The sequence below is a fragment of the Ischnura elegans genome, chromosome 11 (assembly GCF_921293095.1).
Source record: "Ischnura elegans chromosome 11, ioIscEleg1.1, whole genome shotgun sequence".
Classification (NCBI taxonomy): domain Eukaryota; kingdom Metazoa; phylum Arthropoda; class Insecta; order Odonata; family Coenagrionidae; genus Ischnura; species Ischnura elegans.
In genome coordinates this window covers 31,815,262-31,839,835 of record NC_060256.1, presented here as the reverse complement: position 1 = coordinate 31,839,835, position 24,574 = coordinate 31,815,262, and the positions used below count along the sequence as shown (strand labels likewise).

Genomic DNA, 24,574 nt, shown 5'->3' with positions numbered 1-24,574 from the left:
GGGAATATAGATGTTTTAGAGGAAATTCAATACCCAAGACCTATCCTACCAGGAACGCATCCCTATCTTCCCAATGATAAAACGCTCTCGTATAACGCAAATTCATATAGCGCAAAGACCCCGAGGAACGCATCCCTTGCGCTATACGAGACATGGGTGTATTATATTTTACTGGTGAAGGAGAGGGAGTAGGAGAGGAGGATGGAGGAAGGGGGTGAAAACTGACCTTTGCCCCCCCAAAGAAACTCCTAGTTCCAACCCCCGTAACTGCCAATTGCAATTGGTTATTATTTCTTAAATCTGTGTCCAATGATAAATGTCACGCTCACTGCATATTGAAAGTGCGATCGGAACAGTGTGAAATAGCACCTTTCTTTTACTTTCTCATCTGAAAATCCTCCCACAATACAATGCGTAAACACCCCATGAATTTCAACAGGGACCAAGGACGGACAATTAGCAATGCTTGGCTTCAGCTATATTTCGAAATGTAATACAGGATCAGTGGCGCCGACTCCATGGGGCTTGAGGGGGCCCGAGCCCCCTCAAAGTTTGTTGTGGGTGTGAGGAAAAAATGTGTCAGGCTTGTCGATTTTCCCCGGAGTATCCACGTATCGAGATTCCAGTTATCAGGGTTCTAATGTTGATCATATGACTCTTCTAAAATGCTTAAAAGAAACTTAAAACTCGCTACTGAAAAAATTTCCCGGGGCAAGATCTCCGGTTTGGGCCCCCCCAATATTTTTTGTAATTCGGCATCCCTGTACAGGATGTCGGTTTGTCTGTCCGCATGCGCTTCTATGCGGCTGCATGGATTGCAGCCAAAGTTAGTAGATTGGTGCATCCAGGGGCGCAGCTAGGAATTAAGGCTAGCGGGGGGGGGGGGTTTCGGTGCAACTAATACCGGAGTGTGTGGGGGTATGGAATACCCTCCAGGATAAGCGGTAGGTGCGGGATTAATAAATTGCGGAATTTTAAGTTAAACGGTACAAAATGGTGAGTTTTACGGCTTTCTGAGGGATATTTTATTAATCCTTACACTATTCTATTAATAATATCAATCCAATTTAGTAAAATGGATTAAACTTAAAATTTTCTCTGAGCTCTGAGGGGGGGGGGGTTTATCCCCCAAAAACCCCCCTCGCTGCGCCACTGGGTGCATCTCATACTCCCAAAGCCCGTAGTGATACTTTCGGATGTCTCCGACGCGATCTAACTATTTGATCGTTGGATTATTCTTCCCCATAGAATAATCCTCCGAAGTTGTTAGAATAGCAATGGCTGATGCCTGGTTTCGCTGATGGTAGGACCCGCCCGCCCGGTGCGGGATTCCTCGTCCCTTCCCCTCCTTCCCTATCCCGTCCCAGGAGGCGTCGTCGGGCTCCTATCACGGCGGCGCCTCCTTCCTTTCTCCATCCTGTCCTCCTCCTTCTGGGTGCAGAGGTGAAAAGCTAGCGCTTACGGACCCTGCCCCCGGGAGTGTATCCTCGAGAGCCCGCCCTAGGAGTCCCGTTCCAACTATCTCCGAAGCGTCCTGTGCATCGTTTTCTGATTTCCGAACCCTGCAAGTGCGCTCAGCGCCGCCTAGCACCCATTCCCCACCCTTTTATTACTCTACCCCCTTCCGTGTTGTCGAAAGAAGTTTTTTGGTATTTAACGTGCTGTTAAAATTGGTTTTTTGGTATTCAACTATCCAAAAAGATTTTTTTTCACTTTTTATTTAGGAAAAAGCTGTCATATTTTCTAGTGAACACATGTCTGATATAATTTTATTTATTAGCGATTTTTTAGAACAAGAAATGCCTTATAAGTTAATATAAAATGATCCAAAAATTTATTCTTTTTTTTTTTTTTTTTTGAGAAAATTGACTGAAGTATTTTGCTGCAGTTGCGTTTTGCTTTAAAGTTCCCAAATTAAAAGCATGCCATGATAAAAATGAACATTTTTGGATTCCCTTGTAGTGAAAAATTTTATTCTATTCATAGTTTTAACTACTTTTTATTAAACAAGTCCAATGTTCTATTTTTCTCGGTTTTTTAATAAAGTGTAGAGGAATACTCAATGTTTTTCACTTAGTTTCACAAAGTGTTTTACACCACATTATAAAACAAAGTGTAAACTTTCAAATGAAAAATCCTGCCCCAATATGCACCCCTCCGCTTTTGTGGTAACTCAAAATGATGTCGGGAGATTCTCGCGCCCCGTGACCCGCTATACACGGGGAGAACTCGAGAAGCTAGCTTAGTACTCATAGCAGTCCGTTTAAGAGACTGTATTTTCCCTAAATCTTGAGTGAAATTAGCTCAATTACTTATCATTTGTGGTGATTTTATGGTATGTACCCTTTTCTGACGGTTTTACCATCGGGTCTTTGCGCGGAAGCTGCGTTTGGACGGCAATAAACCTAACGGTTCGACCCACCCCCCGCTTCGCCGATGGCCTCTGTACTCGGCGGCTACGTCTTTATGCGCCAAGATTCTTTTTTCAGTTTGAAAATGTTGCCATTCCACAAATTGGGTTTTCCCAAAGTACCTATGCCATTTAAGCGATTGGCTCGCTCATCAGTCTCTCTTCAATATTCCTAGTAGAAGTTTATGCCAAAGGACATTCACAGTGTAGTTACCCAATTGTAGATACAACGAAAGTGACTCGCCAATATTTAAATGATCGTAGTTTTTCCCGGCGAATCGAATGAATAAAATCTTCTCGGGTTAAGCACCGGGTCAGGCTTTTTGAGGCCAACGTTTCAATGAGTACCTCACTCATCGTCTTCAGGGCTGAGACTGAATGCCGAGCTTGGTCTACGCCGGATATTTATAGCGAGCTAGCCAACGGACGGTTGAGGCCCATTGTTGACCAGCCGATTCAAATTTGGCTCAAGGGTTTTGGAGTCTGAATTGTGTCCGCGACCGTTGTATTTTATTTATCAGCGGTCTCCATATTTGGCTGATGTTCTGCCCATAGTCTCGGTAAAGCCTTTTGTCTTCGAGACGTATTTCAATTCCCTCCTTCACATTTCGATCCCAGTACCCATCAGAACGGCAAAGGATTTTGGTGCCGTCAAAATTTATGGAGTGCGCCATATCGAGGCTATGTTCTGCCAAGGCCGATTTTTCTGGTTGACAAAGTCTTATGTGCCTCTTATGTTCTTTTATTCTTGCTTCTACCGTACGAGAGGTCTCTCCAACGTAGGCAAGGCCACACTCACAAGGGATGTGATACACTCCAGGCACCCTGAGCCCAAGGTCGTCCTTAACTCTTACGAGCCCATCCCGAATTTTCTTCGGAGGTCTATGGATCACCTGTAGATTGTGCCGAAGTAAAATTCTCCCGATTTTCCCCGAAATGGTGGATACATAGGGAATACAGGCTCTTCCTAATGGCTTTTCATTATCTTCATCCGTTGGTTTACGGGGTCTGATGGTTCTTCCCAAGGCCAAACGAAAATCTCTGTCACTGTATCCGTTACGTTTGAACGTAGTTTTTAAATGTTCAATTTCAGCGGGGAGATTTTCTGCATCAGCGACTATTTTGGCTCGGTGTATTAAGGTGGTCAAGACGCCTTGCTTTTGGGAGGGATGGTGGTGGCTTCTCCCATTAAGGTAAAGATTAGTGTGGGTAGGTTTTCTATACACACTATGCCCAAGAGTCCCATCAGGTTTCCTTTGAATTAGGATGTCGAGGAAAGGAATGCAGTTGTTATTTTCCTCCTCCATGGTAAATTTGATGTTAGGATGCTGTTGATTCATGTGACTTAAAAAGTCATCAAGTGTATTCCGTCCATGTTGCCAAATGACGAAAGTGTCGTCCACGTACCGGAAGAAATACCTCGGTCGAAGTGAAGCCGATTGCAGAGCCTTTTCTTCAAAATCCTCCATGAAGAGGTTGGCAATAGCTGGAGAAAGAGGAGATCCCATAGGAACTCCATCCATCTGCTCATAATATTTTCCTCCATAAAGGAAATAGGTTGATTTTAGGACATGTCGGAACAGTCTAACTGTCATCTCGTCAAATTTACTTTCCAGGATGTTAAATGTGTCTTCCAATGGAACTCTTGTGAACAAGGAAACTACATCAAGGCTCACCATGATGTCTGAAGGTTTAAGCCGTATACCTCCAAGTGTCTTCACATACTCGGCCGAGTTTTTAATATGATGTACGCAATGCCCAACTATAGGCGACAACACGGAAGAGAGATACCTTGCCAGATTGTACGTTGGGGCGTTGATAGCACTCACGATGGGCCTGAGTGGAATGCCATTCTTGTGAACCTTAGGTAGACCATAGAACCTTGGTGGAACGGCTCCCCGCACTGTAAGGTTGGATTTTGATTCCGGCTCCATCTTCGTGTCTTTGATGAGTGCGGAAGTCTTCCTCACGATAGCATCCGTAGGATCTCTGTCGAGGACTCTGTAGGACCCATCTTGAAGAATCTCATTCACTTTTTTGTGATACTCTTCAGTGGGCATCAAAACTGTTGCGTTCCCTTTGTCAGCGGGTAAAACAACGATTTTAGGATCCCTTCGGATGGCGTGTAGTGCATTTCTTTCCTCTCTTGTGAGGTTAGGCTTCGGTGGAACTGCCCTTTTTAGCGTCGTTACGACGTCACTTCTAATCTCATCGGCTGCCTCAACCGGAAGCTTCCGAATTGCCTGCTCAACTCCTCCAATGAAGTCCAAAAAAGGAATTGATTTTGGAGCCGGGGCAAAAAGACCAAGCTCGGCATTCAGTCTCAGCCCTGAAGACGATGAGTGAGGTACTCATTGAAACATTGGCCTCAAAAAGCCTGACCCGGTGCTTAACCCGAGAAGATTTTATTCGCCAATATTTACGTTGCATGGTCACGGAAAATAGAGGGAAGTCTATGAAGCAGATGAAATCATTCGTATTAGAGTTTTTACACAAAAACGTGTAATAAAAGGAGGCAAGAATTTTTTAAATTTGCTTTCGCTTACATTCTAAATGTGTTTTTTCGTCAATATTTTCGAATGTGGGCTGAGTGCTCCAGAGCGAATAGTAGATTTCTGAAGTGTTATAAAATTTCGTTAAAACAGCTAATGACACTTCCTTCCTCTGTGTCATTTGTCTCTCAAATATCTTCGAGTAAGTAAATAATTATTTATCGAAACTCCTAATAGAGTTAAAAATCATTTTCTAGAAATCTGGACGACCTAATAACCCGCTTGTCAATTATTTTTAGTGCTTTATCCACAGGAATTCAAGTGAATGTTACAGTTTTCTCAGCTTAATGCCTAAAAACAGCAAAGCAGTACGTAATTCTTCATAAAATCCATGGTATTACATGTCATTAAATATGCACAAATTTTAATACATGGAGCTGTAATTGTGAAACATGCCATTCTTCCTATTCGACAGCTTTACAATGAGGCTTTTGGAAGCCCAGCACAAGGATAAAAGAAGATATCGTGAAAAACATACCAGAAAAGTGTCGAGGAATGCCACAAACTATGACCTTTTCAAAAAGCTCCTGCGTACATCAGATGCTTTTATTTCTTTTTCTGCGGGGGCTCCCCTTAAAGTAAAAAAATAGCAGAGGAGGTGAAAAATCTGGTGTAAGAAGAAAATATTTTGGAATATGAGGAGTCTCTATCTTCTGACTCAGAATAGGAATTGAAGTGGCAGTCCTTAGCTGCAATTAGCCATAACAATATTTGTAAATGGTATTTGTTTATTTTATTACGCTTCAATGGCCAAAATTTCAAGTTTAAAGATCGAATACCAATATTTAATCATCAGTTGCCTTATGAACAGCTATTTGATAGCTTCAACGTGTTGAACAATAGAAGCAATTCTATCATTCCCAGATGTTCCTGTAGCAAAAATGTCTATCTGTACCTGGTAACTATACCTCCCACATCACTTTTCCTATTTTTTTATTTTTATTGGCCTTCTAAACAATAATATGGACTGCATCATGCTAAAAAAATTCAATGCATCTTTACATTACACAAATTGCAAAAATGTTCATTAATTTATCAATATTTAAGACCACAGCAATTTTGGCCACCTTTTTTTCGATTTCAGTTCACTATAAGGGCGAGCCCTGAATGGCAACGGAATACTAGCTTGAACAGGACGGAGTGCGACCTCAGTTATATAGTCCACTATATTCTGCCTTTCATGGGGTTCGTTCCGAATCACGCATCATTGCGCACCAGCACATGGCCGTGATGCAGCCGTTACGAAATGCATCAAGTCATTGATGCGCTGAAACCTTCGCGTGATTTGGAATGGCTTGAGGAGATGCGAGCGGGAAATATTCCGCCGTTCATTATACCCGCTAGGAACAATGCTGGAAGATTTTACGGGTGAAGCGATATAACACAATGGTTAATATCAGGGGTGGCAATAGCAATTAAACGAAAGTCGAAACAGGTAAATTTTCAATAGTTTCGTTCCCAGGAACGAAATGTAGAAACGAAACGAAATGGTTTTAAACCTGGGGAGATAAACTTAGGGTCTAAACGACATTGGAGTCAAAACTACTCAGAGTCGAAACTAAGCTAAAACTCAGGGACGAAACGAGACGAAGATAATGTTTTGCACCGGTGGGACCAAGTGATTCACTTTTGAGCCGTTTAGTTTTGACCCACACACCGAGTACGAAGTATGGTTGAATGAAGTAGAGGCTCAGCCTACCGCCATTAGATGCATGGGGAAGTCATATTTTTACCACTAACAGGAGAACAGTGAACACAAAGCGGCCTTTCGATTTTTAAGCTCGACGTTTTAACCTCTCTGCACGTATGTCAAACACGATGGGTCGAAACTATTCCCTCTTATCCCCCTCCACTCCAATTCTGGGATCGAAACTTAACTATGAGCAGCGCAGTTTCAAATAATTTAGTTTCGTTCCACTTGCTATCCCTGGTTAATATACCGAAACATAATACGTATGGTCACTTATATGGCGAAAAATGATTATTTGATATGTATATTAATGCTTGTGCACAAGGGCGTACCCAGGATCAAAGGTGGCAAGTCATGGTCGTTCAAGTTGTGACATTTTATCATGGAAAAGGCGAATGAAACCAACATTTTAAGAGGATTCTAACTGCGCTTTGAGTTGTTTTTTTTTATTTCCTTTAAAAATTTTTAAAAATTTTTGGCATGCCTTTTACTAATATCATTTTTCATGGTTTTAAATAACAATTGTTGAAAACTTTCGTTTCAATCCAGTCCTGATTTTCCTTAAAGTCTTTTGCGATTTTTTGCTTCGAGGGGGGGGGGGCAGCTACTCCCTCCTGCCCCCCGCTGGGTACGCCCACGCTTGTGCATGAATCTTCATTACGAAAGTTTCAAGTCGTAATTACTTCAAACGTCGGGCTACTTATTTCAAAAACTAGCAACCATAATTCTTTCAACTCCTTCCTGCAACCTTAGGACCACAACAAAGTCGTACAACTGCCCTAAGCTAACGCCAAAGACTCCGTAGCAGTTTTAAAGTAGTGCCCGTTATCTCATTTGCAACAACTGCATCAGGAATTTCTGATGAGAGCCGATGCGAATTGATGCATCCTAAACCTCTAAATATGCTCGCTGCAGGGCCACATCAATGCTTGATTCGGAACGGCCTGATGCGCATGGTGTGTGATTCGGACCGCGCACCTGTGCTCATTTTCCCTTTCTATTCCTTTTCCTTCGCCTCTCCTACTCTGTGCAAAAAGATACCGTAAAGCCTGAATCACTATCGCGATCACTAGAGTGATCACTCGCAAATGATCGTCGCCGGCAATTGTTTTTCGCGATCGCGATGAGGATTCCCATCGTTTTTTTTTATCACTCGTCCGGTCCCTTTTTCCGTGGCTAATACCGTCCCTAAAGGCCGTTTTACACGGGGCACGGGATTGCGCCGGTTAGAACTGCATTAATTTCTAAAGGCCTGTTTACACAATACGTTAACACGTACGGGTTAATGTCTAAATGTATGAACGCGAGAATGAACACCAAAATGCACCGTGTAACCACCCAACTTGTGCGAATGCATGCACAGAAAATAGAACCCGTTCTAATTTGGTTCATGCATTCGTACATGTTCCGTTCTGGTCAACAAAAATCATTCACGCAAACGTACATTAACTCGTACTAGTTAATGTATCGTGTAAACAGGCCTTAAAATGGCGTGGAATTGCGCGAATACATGAACGAAATTAGAACGGGCTATTTTGCCGTCTCGCACCCACGCATTCTCGCATGTCTTCTAGCAATTCACCGCTTTACACGAGGCAATTTTGATTGCGCCTTCGCACATACGACAGATATCGCAATTCCTTGTACCGTGTAAAACGGCCTTAAAACGCCATATCAGCCAATCGGAACGCATGCCCGTATGGAGCGATTGCAACGTTTGACAATCTTGGGAACGACATAGATAAACAAACACGCTGCATATTTTCGTGATCCGGGTCCTATGACAACAAGCTGTGATATTGAGAGCGATGCGAAAAGCGACGGCGGGAGTGACCGTGTGATTCAGTGAAATGATCACTAGAGCGATCGCTTTTCGCTACGGGAAAAGTGATCGCGATAGCGACGAAAAAAATGATCGTGTGATTCAGGCTTAAGCTTTCGCGGAGTCTCGATGACGATGGTCACCTTTCGCCTAGTTACAACACATTCATTGCCGTGATAATATTACGGATCAGTGGCGCAGCGAGGGGGTTTTTGAGAGATAAACCCCCCCCCCCCCAAAGCTAAGATAAATTTTTGAGTTTACTCCTTTTTACTTAATTAGATTAATATTAATTATGGAATAGATTAAGGATTAATAATATATCCCTCAGAAAGCGGTACAAATCGCCATTTTTTAACATTTGTCTTAAACATTTTCTGGGGGAGGGCCACCGCACCTCCCGCTTACCCTGACGGGTACTCCATGCCCCCCAGTTCTACAATAGTTACATTTCCTTTTTTATCTTATCTTGGCCTCATTTAATTAATGATTAAATAATTCCTGGAGTATAGGTCATACATAATGCAAAAAGTTGTTTACCAACTTTTCGGTCTATTTTAAAACCTTCATCAGGGCCATGAATGAAAAAATGAGAATACAATAAAATACAATAGTATACAATATTGATGTATAAAAGGATTACAAAATAGTGTTTTTTTAATAATATAATTTTTTTATTTAAAAAATTGAGAAGGGAATACACAAGAATTTTGATATACCTTAGTTTTGCTAATATTTGTTTATTCATAGTAGGTAACTAAGCTATTATCAAACCTAGTTACCATTAATTTCGATTAATTAAATAAAAATAAAGTTTGCTAAGGTTTTCAATGTTTGTTTTTTATTACAGCTGTTAATTTATTTATATGTGTGAACCATTTCTTTGAATAGTCTTTTTCTCAAATTAACCTCATGATCTAAAATTTCGCCGTTGTCAAAATCAAAAAATAGTTACGAAAGTACCGCCTAAAAATCCCCCATGGACTTGATTCCTAGCTGCGCCCCTGACGGAGATATGACTTAGGTGACAACCCGTTCGAAGCCAGGAAATACCACAATAGCATCATTCCCTTGCCCTATATAACGCCATTCATTATGCGTGTTAAGTTCCGCAGACACTCAATGGAGTGTCGGTTGATGGTGGCCCATTAAGTAAAGGCTCCGTTTATCATTGTACCCAGGGCCGCTTCATCAATTAGGCAGAGTAGGCACTGTGCCAAGGGCCTACGGACTTTTCAAGGGCCTACGAAAGCCAGAACATAAAGTGAAAACAAGTTCATAAAGCCAGTAAAATTTAATAATGTTTGTATTAAAGTAACTATATATAACCGTCTGAGATGAGCACCTGAGCAAGTCAAGCTGCAGTGCTGTAGATCTGTAAATTACAGTATGTTTACTTTTCGGCTCTTTGTCTTGGCAAAGCCAATTATGGCGTCATCAAATGTCATTTTCTTCATCAAATCCTTTTCATTTGAAAGTAATGCCAGGGAGGATAGTTGTGTTTGTCCCAACGTTGACCGAAGATACGATTTTATCAATTCTAGTTTAGAAAAGGAAACTTACTTTAAAATTTTTTAAGAAAAAAGAAGCACACGATTAACAATAAACAACGAATGCGAAGCGCATGATGTAACACCGAAATTATTACATCATCACTGCATAGAGTCTGCATAGAATAATTAACAATGCGGAAAGTTCATTTAGATTTCCAATCGCAAAGAAGTGTGGGTGCATTTTGAAAAATATTAAAAATGAAGTCAGGGAGGGCGTACGACTTTGTAAGAGCCTAGGGCCTACGATGACCTTAAAACGGCCCCGACTGTACCCCAAACAGCAAACGATATCCATAGAATATCTAAATAAGGTTGAAATATCCAAAACATATTGTCATTTTACGATGGATATCATGTTGACAACATTCCATAGATAACCTATTTATAACATCCACGACAAGATTTAAAATAGCGTGTCATAGTTGTAACATCCGCGGCAAGTTGTAAACTTAACATTACTTAGGTATCCAATTCGTAATATCCGGGATATTCTTAATTGACGTAGTCCATGCGTATTTAACTAAGGAAAGGAAGGAGAAGACTAAATCGTATTATGATATGGTTTAATAAAAAAAATATTCCAAACAGTATCCATCGGTAACATACGTTCTGTATAGAATTGAAGAACACAAATATTGTGTGTCTTGGGTTTTTCCATAAATCATAATATGCATTACCATTATCTACTCGTTAGATGTCGTGAAGATATCTAAGAGATAAATTATTACGAAGGCTTCCGCGGTGAGTTGATTGGTGATGGTTTTCCGGGTTTACACCGCGTTGATTCATGTTTTTGCGGACGGCAGTTTCGGGCGCGTTCCAGCTCCCGTCTTCCCGTCTTTTTGGACCCGAATACGGGAGCTGGAACGCGCCCGAAACTGTCGTCCGCAAAAACATGAATCAACGCGGTGTAAACCCGGAAAACCATCACCATATCTAAGATATGTTGTAATATGGACCTCCATGTCCACCGTTGTACATCAGTGTAACATTCTTTGGCGGGTCCTTAGGATATTTGACAGATATTCGTAAAACGTTAATTAGATTAACATAGATACGAGCGTGCTGCGCCCGCTCCCCCGCTCTTTTCAATGAAGGTCCACAGAGGGATAGGCGCATCTCTAATTTTAAAATGTGGGAAAAAAGGCAGGGTCTCATGTACAAATTTAATTGGAATTTTCATGTACAAATTGAGGTGATAGGACCTCTTTAAACACAACATTGGAAGTAATTACACTATACTCTGCTAAACGCACATGATGACTCATACTTACGTATCAACAGGAGACTTTAATGTGGAATCAGCTGCATTTTGATAAAAATTATTTAAAGAATGCGAGATATTGTTGCAAATGAACAAATGTAACAGTTTGTGCGCCGTTAACTTCAGGGATATTTATCTTTTTTGTTTTTTCTTATTGTTTAAAACCCAATTTTAGGAAACAATAGCAATATTTAGGAAGTAAGATATGCCGTCGCATGTTCTATGATGAATTCTGTACATTTTGGTGCCTCATTTGTAGAGTTTGGTTGCGTATAAGTTGAGAAAAAGGTATCTATACAGTAGAAATAATATAGATGATTGCACGGATGTCATATGACCATATCAACAATGTTGTCTGGATGCTGTAGGGATATTTATTGCTGCTTTAGACGTGTATCTTTCCATGTCCCCACACAGGGGCATGTTTTTTAAATGTACAGCACGCACAAGTTCCCGAGCTGTGATGAGTAAAACATGCATGTCAATGGGCTTGGTTAAAATTAAGTTTTAAAATTTAAATTCGTTTAAAAGTACAAATCACCGCTCGAAAAAAATGATCTATTAATTGAAATGAACGTAATTGTAGGTAGTTTTATTTCACCATTGAAAAATGTCCCAAAAGGTTAATGCACATTCACCGGAAATTATTGCTAAGAAATTTTTATGTTGTAATGCCAACTCTATGTAATGTACTTAATATCACCGAGAAATTAATGCATTTTACTCATAGTTTCCTAGATTTTCAGATTTTTATGTGTAGCGAAATATGCATGAAAATCACATCACAAAGAATACACAGAAGGAGACAGAAAGTTAGATTTCAAAAACGTCGACCTCCGAACCAGTTTCATGTAATAAAATGGGGAAAAATGCTACATCATACAAAATATAGCGAAGTAGCTGATAAACGCAACCTACATTTGTTATTATTTTTGCATTCGGAGTAACTGCGAAGAAGAGTTTCACAATTTCTTGAATTTTCGACAGCTAATTATATTATCTTGTGTTAATAAAAATGGGCACACTAAGAAACTGAAAATAACTAACCAGTCTGCTAGAATTCATTGTATATATTTTAAACTAGAGCAAAATAAAAAGTAAAAAATCGGTACCGCAACCGGTCGTAGTTGTCCCATCACCGGATAGATTTGTTTATTCCAGCTGGCGGAGGTGATCCGTACCCCAAACGGTTGGCATAGAGGCCAAAGTTTGCATAGTTTGCGTGCGGGTTTGGTTTGGAAGTGTTACTGGGCCCTAGAGCAGGCATGTTTCCTGGAGTGAGACATCGGACCAGCTGAAGGGAAATCGGTAAAGATGAGGTATCTACAGCACCTATTGAAAGATAACTTGCCTATTGAGAGATATGTAGCATATGTGATCCAACTAATAGTTAATAAATTTTATATTTATTAAGTTATGAGTATGATTTTTTTCTTTTTGGCAAAAATAGCCTCTAAATGGATAATATTTTTTTCTGATTTTCTCAACGGTGTCTCAAATCAAGCACGGAGTCAGGCTAAACTTTGATGCCTCTAGCGTCAAAACAAAGCAATCAATTTCAATGCAACAAAAAGCATAAGAAATACAATTTATTTATACGTTTTATCATGTACTTTTAAAAAATCTTCTAGTCAATATTGTTTCCTGTACTTAATTTTTCCTGAAAAAGTACCCGATTTTTGCGCGTATAATCAAGTTTCCCAACTTTGAGCGCTTGGAATTCCCATAGTTTTCATTCGTGTAACTTGCAATTTTTATACAAAAAATTCACATCCATTATTAGCAGTTTATCGAAAACATATTGATTATACCACTAAAATTAACGGAGTTGTAAACAACGCAAACCTCTGCTAACTTCGAAACCAGTGGGTCAATTGAAAATTGAGGAAAAATGAAGTACAGGAAATACTATTGAGCAGAAGGTGTTTTAAATTACATGATACAACGTAGAAATAAATTATATTTCGTTTACTTTTTGTAGCATTGAAATTGATTGCTTCGTTTAGACGTTAGAGCTCCTCAAATTCGGGTATCTTGCTTTTTTTACAGTAGGCTACCAACTGCTGCCTCATCCTGCATATTCTACAGGATTAGTTCCCTGCGACTACATTCTGTTTCAAAATGTGAAGAAATAGTTAAATGGTTAGACATTTGGGTCGAACCAGGGATGCTGACTCACAAAAAATATTGGGGGGACCCAAACCGGGGATCTTGAGCCGGGAATTTTTTTAAATAGTGAGTTTTAAGTTTTTTAAAGCATTTTGGAAGAGTCTTATGATCAACATTAGAACCCTGATAACTCGAATCTCCATGTATGGAACCTCCGGGGAAAATCGACAAGCCTGACACATTTTTTCCTCATATTTCCATAACGAATTTTTGAGGGGGCTCGAGCCCCCTCAGGCCCCATGGAGTCGGCGCCAATGGGTCGAACCAAGAGGTTATCACTGAAACGAACGCATATTTTGTGTCCTTGATAAAATCTATTATTTAGAAGGAAAAAAAAATATTTGAACAAACCTTAGACTAATTGTATCGAACTAAAAGGAGTCTATGTAGAGAAATAAAACTCTTTCTTACCGAAAAAAAATATTATATTCAAAAAGTCACGGACTTCTCAAACCACCCTCGTATATACCCTCCTCTCTTCGATTTTACCCTCGGGTCTTTGCGCGGAAGCCACGTTCGGACCCCAATAAACCTAATGTATTGCGCGCTCCCCAAGCCGTATGTCCTCGGCGGCCACCCCTTTATGCACCTAGATTTGTTCTTTTAATTTGAGCATGTGCAAATTTTTCCATTCTACAAATTGGGTTTTCCCATAATATGCCGTCTAAGCTATTGACTCGCTCATTTCTAGCCGAGTGCGCAACAAGTTTGTGCCGAAATACAGTCGCAGTTTAGTTGCCTAGTTATGGATACAACGAGAGTGACTAGCCAAGATTTACACATCATGGTCTTGACAAATAGAGGGGGGTCCATGAAACACAAGAAATCATTCGCGTTGGACTTTTTCCCTCAAAAAAAATCTTTTGGAAGGAGACGAGAAATGAAAAACTTTGCCTGCGATCTTTATTAAAAAAATGTTTTTTCGTCCATGCTTTCGAAATTGGGTAGAGTTCTCCAGAGTTAATAGTATATTTCTGAATTTGAATAAAATTTGGTTTAAAAAAGTCGTCGTTAACACATCCTGCCGCTGTATTAAAATATCTTCCAAATATCTTCGAGATGGTAAAATTATTAATGGACTATCCTGATACGGAGCAATATCCTTTTCAAGGAATTTCGGTCGACCTAATAAATCATTTCTCAGTAATTTTGGGAATTGTATCGGTTGGAGTTCAAGTAAATGATACGATTTTGTCAGCTTTCTGTCTTAAAACAGCTAAACTGTACGAAAAACTTTATCCATGGCAGTACATTCCACCAACTATTCACAAATTTTTAATACATGAAGGTGGAATAGTGGAACTTGCCATTATCTCTCTTGATAAGGTGCATTGGAAGCCTGGCACAAGAATATAAGAAGATATCGTGAAAAATATACCAGAAAATTATCTAGGATTGCCTCAAACCATGACCTTTTCCATACACCTCTACTTACATCAGGTCCTTTTATTTCTTGCTCTGCGGGGGTTCAACGTAAAGTAAAAAATTACCTGAGGACGTGAAAAATCTTCTATTAATAAAAGAGAATATTTAGGAATATGAGGAGCATCCTCTGACTCAGCATAGGTGCTTAAGCTTTTGTATTTCAGCAATTCTTTTCTTCTTGTGGTTTTCTGCCCGTCGGCAGGTCCCCCGCGCCAATGCTGTCTCCATTCCCTTCTGTCTCCGGCCATCTCCTTGAAGTCTCCATATCTTCCAATTTTTATGTTGTCGATGAACTTCAGCCTTCTCCTTCCCCTTCTTCTGGCCCCTTCCACCGATCCCTCCAAAGCTACTTTCAAAATTCCATTCCCTCTCATCAAATGTCCCAGCCAGTTACCCTTCCTTTGATTTATTTTGTCCATCAATGTTCTTTTCTCATCTATCCTATTTAACACTCGCTCATTCCTAACTCGATCCGTCCACCGCATTCCCTCCATCTTCCTCCAAACCCACATCTCAAACGCCCCAATCCTGTCCCTGTCTCTCTTCCCCATCGACCAAGTAATAAAAATTATTTTTATTATTGAAATAAGTTAGCAATAAAAATATTTCTGTATTGCATTTTTTATATTATAACGCTTCAATGAACAAAATTTCTGATTTCAAGACCCAGAATCAATTTTTATCATTATTTATACTTTTCACAGCTACTTGATAGCTTAAAGTTGTTACCAATAGAAGAAATTCTCTGTTTCCGGCATATATATTCCCGTATGACAAAAACATTTCTGCTTTCCCCTGGAAATATGCTTCCCTCACCACTTAAATTTTCTTTTTGTCGCCCTCCTAAACAATATTGTGGACAAAATCATCCAAAATAAGTTCCATTACGTCTATAAAATACACAATATGCGAACATTTCCATTAATCTAGCTATTCTTAAAGACTACAGTGATTTGAGGCCAGATTTTTTCGATTTTGTGTTATTAGTATTGAATATTTTACATTTTTTGTCCAAATATGTACTACTTGTTAGCCTAGAATTAATCTCCATAATACAATATTTTTATCAAAATGTCTTTTATTGAGAGTTGAACATTTCCTGTATTTTCTATTTTTTGCTCTGATAGGTTTTACCTAGAGCACAATAAAAATATTCATTCATTCATTTCAGCACACTGTGCGCCGGCCAATTTCTTGCGGCCTTTAGAGGCAAAAGAAAATATTGACATAATTACGACACACTCGTCAAAAATAAACAATGTTAGAAATGGAATTGATTGATTGAGAATTTTCACTGATAAAGATTCTTGCACTTTGAAATAGATTTTTCGAGAGGTTTGTGGCCCCCTTTAAAACTTCGAAAAGTTATTGTTAATAACCTCCATAAACACCTGTTACCTGCCGCTAACAGGAGAGACTAGGAAAATAACTAAAACTGTTTTCAAGCAAATAATTTTTAACACTTTCGAGACGGCGGAGTTTTCGTCTTAGCATGACTGCTGTACTGAGCCCCAAGAGACTTCTTTCTCGTGGAGCATTTTTGAAGGGCCTCGCTGAACCTTTTTTGACCCCTCCACGCAGGGAATTCGCATTATCTCGGACTCCGAGAGTAGTTGCGCTCCCTCCTTTCCGGGTTTACGACCATACCTGCTGCATTGGTTCGCTGTCAACTTATGTATTGCTTATGTGTATTTAGCACATGGATAATTGTTGCTTGCACGTAAATTGCAGACTTTGAATTGAATTCCTCATTTTTATCTGAGCATTTTCAATTTTAAACGAAGTTCTAAGTCCATTATTAATGCATTTAATGCAGCAACAATTTCCATGTTGATGTTTATACATAACTCGAGATACAAGTTAATATTTATTGTAGAATTTCGTTTAAAAATTGGAAACGCTGATCAAAAAACAAATAATTCAATTCTTAGTTTATTTCTCTTGAGAAATGAACAAATATTTATTTCTAAACGTGACTGGTTAACAATTGAATGACCGCTGTCCCTTACTGCTAAGAGGGATTATAAAGTACGAGGGGTCCGGGTACCTGCTCCCGGATTCCGAGGGTAAATCCAAAACCTCGCAGGGTTGGGTCCCGAAACAAAGACGTCGTAAACCCTCACCTTCTGAAAAAGGGGGAGAGCTAGAAAACGTATATATACGTATATAACGGCTTTCGTTATACATTGTGGTTACTTGTTTAATGATAGATTTTATAATGAATTATTTAGTAAAGGTTGGTAATACAAAAAAAAACACCTCTTCGAAAATCTATGTATGAACATGACCAATCATAGTCTGTGGACATAAAATTTGGAAAATATGATTATTTTTTTACTAATCTGTCACTAAAAGTGGTAAAAGGATATATATAATGAGCCAGTTTAGTTTTGTTTTAATACTATTGGTTTTCTTTACGGCAGTCCGATGACATAATTTTGTACTATTATGGGAGAATGACCCTTTTATATTTGGAGGGGGGACATTTGTTTGGGGGGTCAGGGGGGTCAGGATATTTGTTTCATCCCCTTTCCTCTCTCATTTTCTCTTGCCGGCCTCGGGGGCGCCGGGGTAAAGTCCCCGACTGCTAACCTAGAGGTCGCGGGTTCGAATCCCTCCTGGGTGGATTGATCACCATCCAGGGCATGGATGTTTGTGATTGTCAATCAAGTTAATTGTAAGAGAGGACAATGCTGTCCTAAATTCGCTTGAAAATAAAGACAATTATTATTATTGTTTTCTCTGTACAGGCGGAGGAAGTGACGTACGCCGAGCTCAGCCTGGCGAGGCCCAGCGAAGCCGGTGCATCCCCGCCCCCCGCCGACGCCACCATCTACGCGCAGATCGACCACTCGCGACGGCGCGAGCACGGCGCCGCGACGCCCCAGTCGCCGACGCCCGGCGCCGCAGTCTTCCCAGCCCCGCTCTGCCTCGCCGAGCCATCGCTGCCCCGCGAGATAGTCACGGTGCGCACCCCACTCGTGTCCAGCCAGCAGGAGAGCTGCGTCTAGTGGTTCCGCGCTCAACAGGAAGGATGTTTCTCGCCTCTGAAGTGGGCCACCTAGGAATGCGACGCGGGGAGCCTCAAGGAGAGTGCATCCTGGAGCTACCTCACCTGCAAACATTCTACCCGTGTTCGGTTGAACAAACCTTATTTCAGTTATGGTAAACAGTTCAGAGGCTTGTGGCTCCGTTGAGGAGAGTGGTGACGAATATTATAAACAGAGGATTCTCCAGTCGGCCATTCGCCCACGGCGCACCTGAATGAGTTTGCAAAAGTCGCTACTCGCGACGCTGACGGCAGAGCGATCCGAATATCGCGGGAAATCATGCCATTATTTGGGCCCTCGACCGAAATTATATTCTTGATGATCCATGGAACTCATTAATCTTCAACGCTACTCCTCCAGGGTGCCAATAATTTAAAGCAAATGGCAAATGCTGACAGCAAGGGGACTCCATTTAAGGAGGCCCAAAAACATGGCGGTTAAGCGCTATTTCTGTTACCGTTTCGCGCGCATTTTATTCGGCGGTGCCACTAGACAGCGGTATCTCGTTCAGTGTGACTTTCGCTATTAACCGTCATGAAAGTTGTCTCATTTTAGTTGAAAATCGTCTCACGTGCGTTAAATGAGTGGTTTTTGTGATTAATTGGCTCGGTTAAGTATTACTGCCGAGTATTTCCTCGTGAAAAGTGGACATCGATGACTGGTAGCGCCGCGAGTGGCGATTTTGAAGTCTAATTTTTAATGCGCACGGAGCGACAACAATTCTGGCGGCGGACTTGATAATCGACTGAGAGTTAATGGATCGCTCCGCATTGCTGGCATTTTTAAAACTTATAAAAAAAGCGCAGGAAATGGCAGCGTGAACGAGGCTCCTACGGTAGGGAGTAGGTCTCTTCTCTGTAGTCCACTACTTAGATAGCGACCTTTTATTACTTTCTGTCCGTCATGGAATTTCTGTTGGTTACGAAATCTCCTCGGGATTCTTGGCGTGAAGGTCGCAGCTGTTTCATGAAAATGGGTTTATAGTGGAGGAGGTCCGATGGTGCTCAATGGCATACTGTCGTTTTGGGGGTTAGCAAACGCCGTTGAATCTCGGGATATTTACGAAAACTCGGAGTATACCGAAGTGGCTGGCAAAAATTACGGTAACAGAATCGCCGACGAACGTTTGCATGGTCCATAGAGTTATATTTAACCGGCCCTGGTGTCAAGAAACTATGTAATTTTCAAGATGTGTGATAAAGTTCTGAAGGCCACTCTCGAACCAAATGTTTGTCGTAACATGGCTCAGTTAATGAAAATCTGTAGAATATACAAACATTTTTTGTGATTGTGTTACCTATCTCAAGGTCGTACGAAATAAGGCCAACCACTCTCATTTTGGTTGGAAATGACGGTCACTGACGTAATTTCTCTCTGCTGCTTCCTCTATGGCCTTTTCAGTTGGCAATGTTCATTGGTGGAACGATTCTTTCTCGTCTCCTGCGTGTTAGCATTGAAATGGAAGAAGCATTTTATTCCATCAATTCCAAGCTGCTACTTACTTCTGGAGGTATACTCGCTTTATATTTCTTTGCGCGCGAACATATACCTAAGTCAACGATGGGAAAACAAGAAAACTTCGTGATCTCCGTCGCAAGTTTTTTTTATTCTACCTAATAGTCACCGAGTATCATCTTCAGGTGTTAGGTGTCAGAAATTTGTTTTCACTTGAGCGGCGAGGAGAACAGTCACACCGAAAGAATTTAATGAGCATTTTTATTATAACGGTGCTAAAGTGAGGTATGTACCAAAAGGATGTGACGGAAAAGGTTTAATTTTGATTGAAGATTTTGTTTATACTTGTGGTATTTGAAAACTTGATATGCATCCATAGGCTTTGCTTTTAAAATGTTATTACGGGCCAAATTTTACGGCATATTTTCAAAAGCTTTCAATGCTAAATATAAATTTTTTCTCATTTTTCCATTCTCATTTCGTTTCTTTTTCTGCATCCAGTGGTTTCAAAGTAGCTGTACTATAATTCCAAATTTCTGTCTCGTATACCCTCATCGTAGGTTTTCAGCTTTTAAAAAGCTAAATGTCGGTCCAATCACTTTATTCACTTGGGAGGATTCAGAGCTACTAAAACCGATAAGAAACCAAAGTACATATAATCGCTAACTTTTGGCAGTACAAAGTATACCGGGAGTAATTTGGCAGTAATTTGCCATCGATTATAGGTCTGATTTTGCAGAGGTTTTCAAGAGATGGGATAATTACAATATCTTGGATCTAGAACCAATTAGGACTAATTCGATCTAAACGGAATTTTTTCGTAAGTTCATCATTAAATGCGGGATTACTCTCACACGTTTACCATTGGACGAAACACTTGTTTAAGTGCCATGTGATTTCGGCCGACTCTTAAGACTTGAGTCCAACGCTTCAAAGGAATTTTCCACCATTTCTGAAAACCAAGAGAAAAAAGAATTAGACGTGAAGTCTGTTGTACCATCCCGATTGGCCTACCTTTATTCCTATTGATGAATTAATCTGAAAATGCTAGAAGAAAACAGGATATATCGATTCACTAGCATTCCTGATAATTTCGCGGCTGTCAATGAGGGTAAAACTTGAGTTCAATTTTTAGTTTTTTGAAAAGGCTAGACTGTACTTGTAATATTTCGAAATCTGCCGCGTGAACGGCGGTGAAAAATACATGAATTGCCTTGATAAAAAATTCCCTTTACCGGGAGTCGAACTTCGGACCTTCGGCTTCCCGGGCCCACTGGGCAGAACACTACGCTACCCAGGTTCCTGATTTCCGAAAGTCTTTTCCGAAGCATTTTCTCCATCAATTCTAGTGTTCCACTTGAGATGTCCTCTTCTGTGATTTAGGGTTTCAGTGGAAGAAAACATGGAAGTTAGGCCATGAAAAAAATTATTAGGACTCTATGCATTTGATAGAGTTATGTTATGTTAGAGTCAAGCCAATTCACTAACATTAATATTTCTGTTAATTTAGCAAGTTTTCACGCTAATTTTTCTATGCTCGCTACCATTTGCCTAATTATATTACTTATCTTGATAAAGTTTATTTATCATTTGATTATTTTATTTTATTTATTTAAAACTTCCCCGTAAACAGCACGTAACGGCCGTTGCAACATCGCGTTGAGCATGCGAATGCAAGGAATTTGATTTATTTCAAACATTAGTAATAATTGGATCGCTTTGCGCTCATCACCGCGTTGCGGGCATTTTTGAAAACCGATTTAAAAGCGAACGAAGAGACAGCAAGCGTCACGAATCGAAAACACGCGTTGAAGTCACCCATTTAGTCTCCTTGCAAACGCACTTCAGATGAAGTTGGTCCACCTATCGTAGGGGAGGCCCTCTGCAAGGCTTAGGGACGAAAATTACAAAAGGATCCTCAAGTCGGCTTCTGTGTGTTGTAACCCACCGCGCATTTAAATGGGTTTACAAAAGTCGCCACTCGTGTCGCTAACGGACAAATCGATCCGAGTTTCACGGGGATGTAAGGTATAATTAGAAGTATTAACAGATATTAATGCAAATGATTAATGATCTATCAAAATAATTACTTGTCAATGCCGTTTTTCGCATTAATAAACATTTTACCGCAACATAATGGAAAACCGTGGATCGCATTGCACTCATCACCGCGCCGCGGACATCTTTGAAAACCGATTAAAATGCGACCGATGTGGCAACGGAAATCAGTCTTCTAGGGGATGAAATTGGGCTTCCTCTGTGCAGTGCCCTTGGGCATAAGCTTCTAGTGGGAAAGCGACTGTGGTGCCGTGAGACGACGGATTGGCGAGATATGGCCAGGGCTCAGACCCAAAGTGAATCGAAGCGTAAGTTTTTATTCAAATTATACTACGACAAGCCACTCTGTTCCGTGAGACGTAAATTTTATTCAGGTGTCCTTAATTTATCAGGTATTGTATGAGCCAGCTCGAAGAGGAACTCACGTCTCAGAGAAATCAAGGATTAGAATTTTAAACAATATCATGCAATTTATAATTTTAACTGTAATCCTGAGATGTCATTTTTTTATAATTTTGAGACGATGTCTGTGTTTTTAATTGTCCTTCTTTAAGATATTCCAGTAAAACAGAGAAAGGAGGTTCTTAAATAGTGTGAAATCGTGCTGCCGCCATGAAAAATTTGTATTTATAGACTCACAAAACGGATTTTTGTGGATTCCAGGCATAATTTCCACTAGCGGCGTGGTATTAGATTTTAATGTGTATTTTCATTCATTTTTTTCCGATTTGTTATTCAAATTCGCCTCAACGATCGTGAAAGAGGCGCTAAAACTCATGTATATAGAGATACTCATTTTTTATCAAATTTTGTGTGATATTCAAAGTATATAACTATTGAACTACTAATAATCATCATGGCTGTTACCTTCTTTATCACCTTCATGGAGAAAATAGATATAATATCAAGTATCATCATTTATGGAAGAGAAATTTTTATACTTTGAATTTTTAATATGAACATATCTCCTCCAATATCGTCCCTATCTGTGAGAAAAAAATGTACCTATTGTATTCTCTATTTATTGAATTTTTTGATCAAATAAAAGTTGTTGTTATACTTACTTATGAAAAGAGGAGGAAGTATGGCGTCGGGGTAAACTTTATATTTTCCTCAATGCTAGGTGAACTTTTTAGGAAAAAATTATGAAAACTGGGGATGGATGTTTTTTTCCCTCGAGTGCTGATCTAATTGGATCGTTCCGAATCTCGGAGTAGCCGGCCTGTGTTGTTCACTTCGCTCCCTCTGCGACTTCAAGAACAGTGGGAACAGACTGATGACAGCGACATGAGGTCGTGTTGCCAGGAGCAGTTCCAAATTGGGGAACGTAACGGGAGCGACAGCTGGTTCTTGTTTTCTGTGAAAATGAATGCTCCCTAGTCCCTTTTGAGTGTGTGTGAGTGAGTATAGTGCGTGTGTTCGGCCACGACTAAACACTCTAGTTCTGCGAGTGTACAACGATGTGAACGCAATAATTGTGTTACTGACGAATGCTGCGTTATCGGCGGGGCAGCGCATTACATTCAATAATAATAATACTAATAATCAGTGTAATATAAATACTTTGTATGTGTATGTATATATAGAAGTAATAAGAACTCCTCCACGACATAGGACGACAGGCCTGACCTTGATTTCGTGGAGCCGTCCAGAGTGCGCGCGTATGATGGTCCCCGCTTTCTCCATTCGGCTGTGGTGGAGAGGAACGTAAGGCTTCCACGAGAGTTGATTTTTTCTTTCCCTCAGTCAACCTACCACGAAAAAAAAACTACATTAGCGTTCCTTAGGTGAAAATGTCCTAATATGTAGTTTCCGTGAGTCCGAGCCTTAGGACTATGTGCTTCATGCATTTGGTTTCACACCACGGCCCTGGTTTGCGGGAAAAAACACAGTTGCATCCATTGGTTGGTGAATAACTGATTGAATATGAAAACAACGGTGAAAAAAAATATGAAAAATGGAATGACGACGACATGTCTCCAGCGAAAGGAAGAATTGAAGCTCGCCCTGGCGAAAAATTCCTGAATTAATGGCATAATTACTATTACTCTATTCTTACTCTGGGCGTGTGATTAACGGAATATTGTTGAGTGTATAAAATATAGCCCACATTTGTGCGCAATCCCCTTGTTGATCATGGCGTTGGGTTGGCGAACGAAGGTTTGAGAAATTGATTTTGCCGAAAATTTTTGTCAACACGGAGTTGTGAAAAACGAAAATTAAAATAAAGAATGTGTTGGTTAAAAATGTGGTTTATTTTATTTATTATCTGGAGTCTTAAGTGGTCGAATTATCTATGTGCATTAGATTCCGTAGGACTAGCCACGTATTTGTGGCAAATCTCCTAGAATGGAACCCAAATGAAGAGGTTTCTTGTGTTTTCAGTGGTTCATTGGTACTAAAATCCGTTTTCATCTCCGTAGCTCTCCTTGCTCAAAATGTTCACCATCATCATAATAAGTTAACGATCGTAAGAAACACAGCTCTCCATTTCTCTCTCTTTTCTGTACTTACATGCAACGCAGTATGAGAATACTCACTCATGTCGCTGCTAACCTCTATATCTAAAGGTCGACACGCCATACGCAACTCGGGTCACGCATATAGTGGCTTAAAGCTCAGCCGCGAGAATTTCCACCAGTTATTTGGGGAAAAACGCCGTTTAAAGTCGAACTCTCCTAGTTACAAATGTTCACCAGTTTCGTAAAGTGAAAGTCATTTTCATGATTTCAGTCGCGGACCTTTTTTGGGAGTGTACCGACATTTTTCTCGGATAAATAGACTTTCTAAATCACATTGAGTAGTTCCACTTCTCGTCTTCGAGATGAATTATGCCCAACAAGATGTTGAAAAACTAAGTGTATTTCATCGGTGGTTTTAATCAGGGCCGGATTTTCCAATAGGCTAACTAGGCTTCAGCCTAGAGCTTTAACGTCAAGAGGGTCCGATATTCACATTGAAGATAACAAAATGTGATAATTTTCACAGCGTATTTTATTTTCGTGGTCAATGATTTTTACTATTTGAATTTTGTTGCGTGCTGTGTGTTATGTTTGATTAGTTACTGTTGCAAGTACAACATATGATGCTGAGTATAAATGTCCAAATGTAAGTGTTCTCGCCTTT

At 40.2% G+C, this 24,574-nt stretch overlaps 1 protein-coding gene across 2 annotated transcripts in view; it reads left to right on the top strand.

Annotated features, from left to right (window-relative positions):
- Positions 1–23,695, top strand: part of LOC124167796 (synaptogenesis protein syg-2) — a 122,859-nt gene extending 99,164 nt beyond the window's left edge. Inside the window, exon 14 of one of the 2 annotated variants that reach the window (XM_046545823.1) lies at positions 17,636–23,695. In XM_046545823.1, the coding sequence (XP_046401779.1) occupies positions 17,636–17,896 (261 nt within the window). In that variant the 3' untranslated portion in view covers positions 17,897–23,695. The remainder of the gene's footprint in view (positions 1–17,635) is intronic. The other variant, XM_046545824.1, reaches the window with a different exon arrangement.
- The last annotated feature ends 879 nt before the right edge of the window (positions 23,696–24,574 follow it).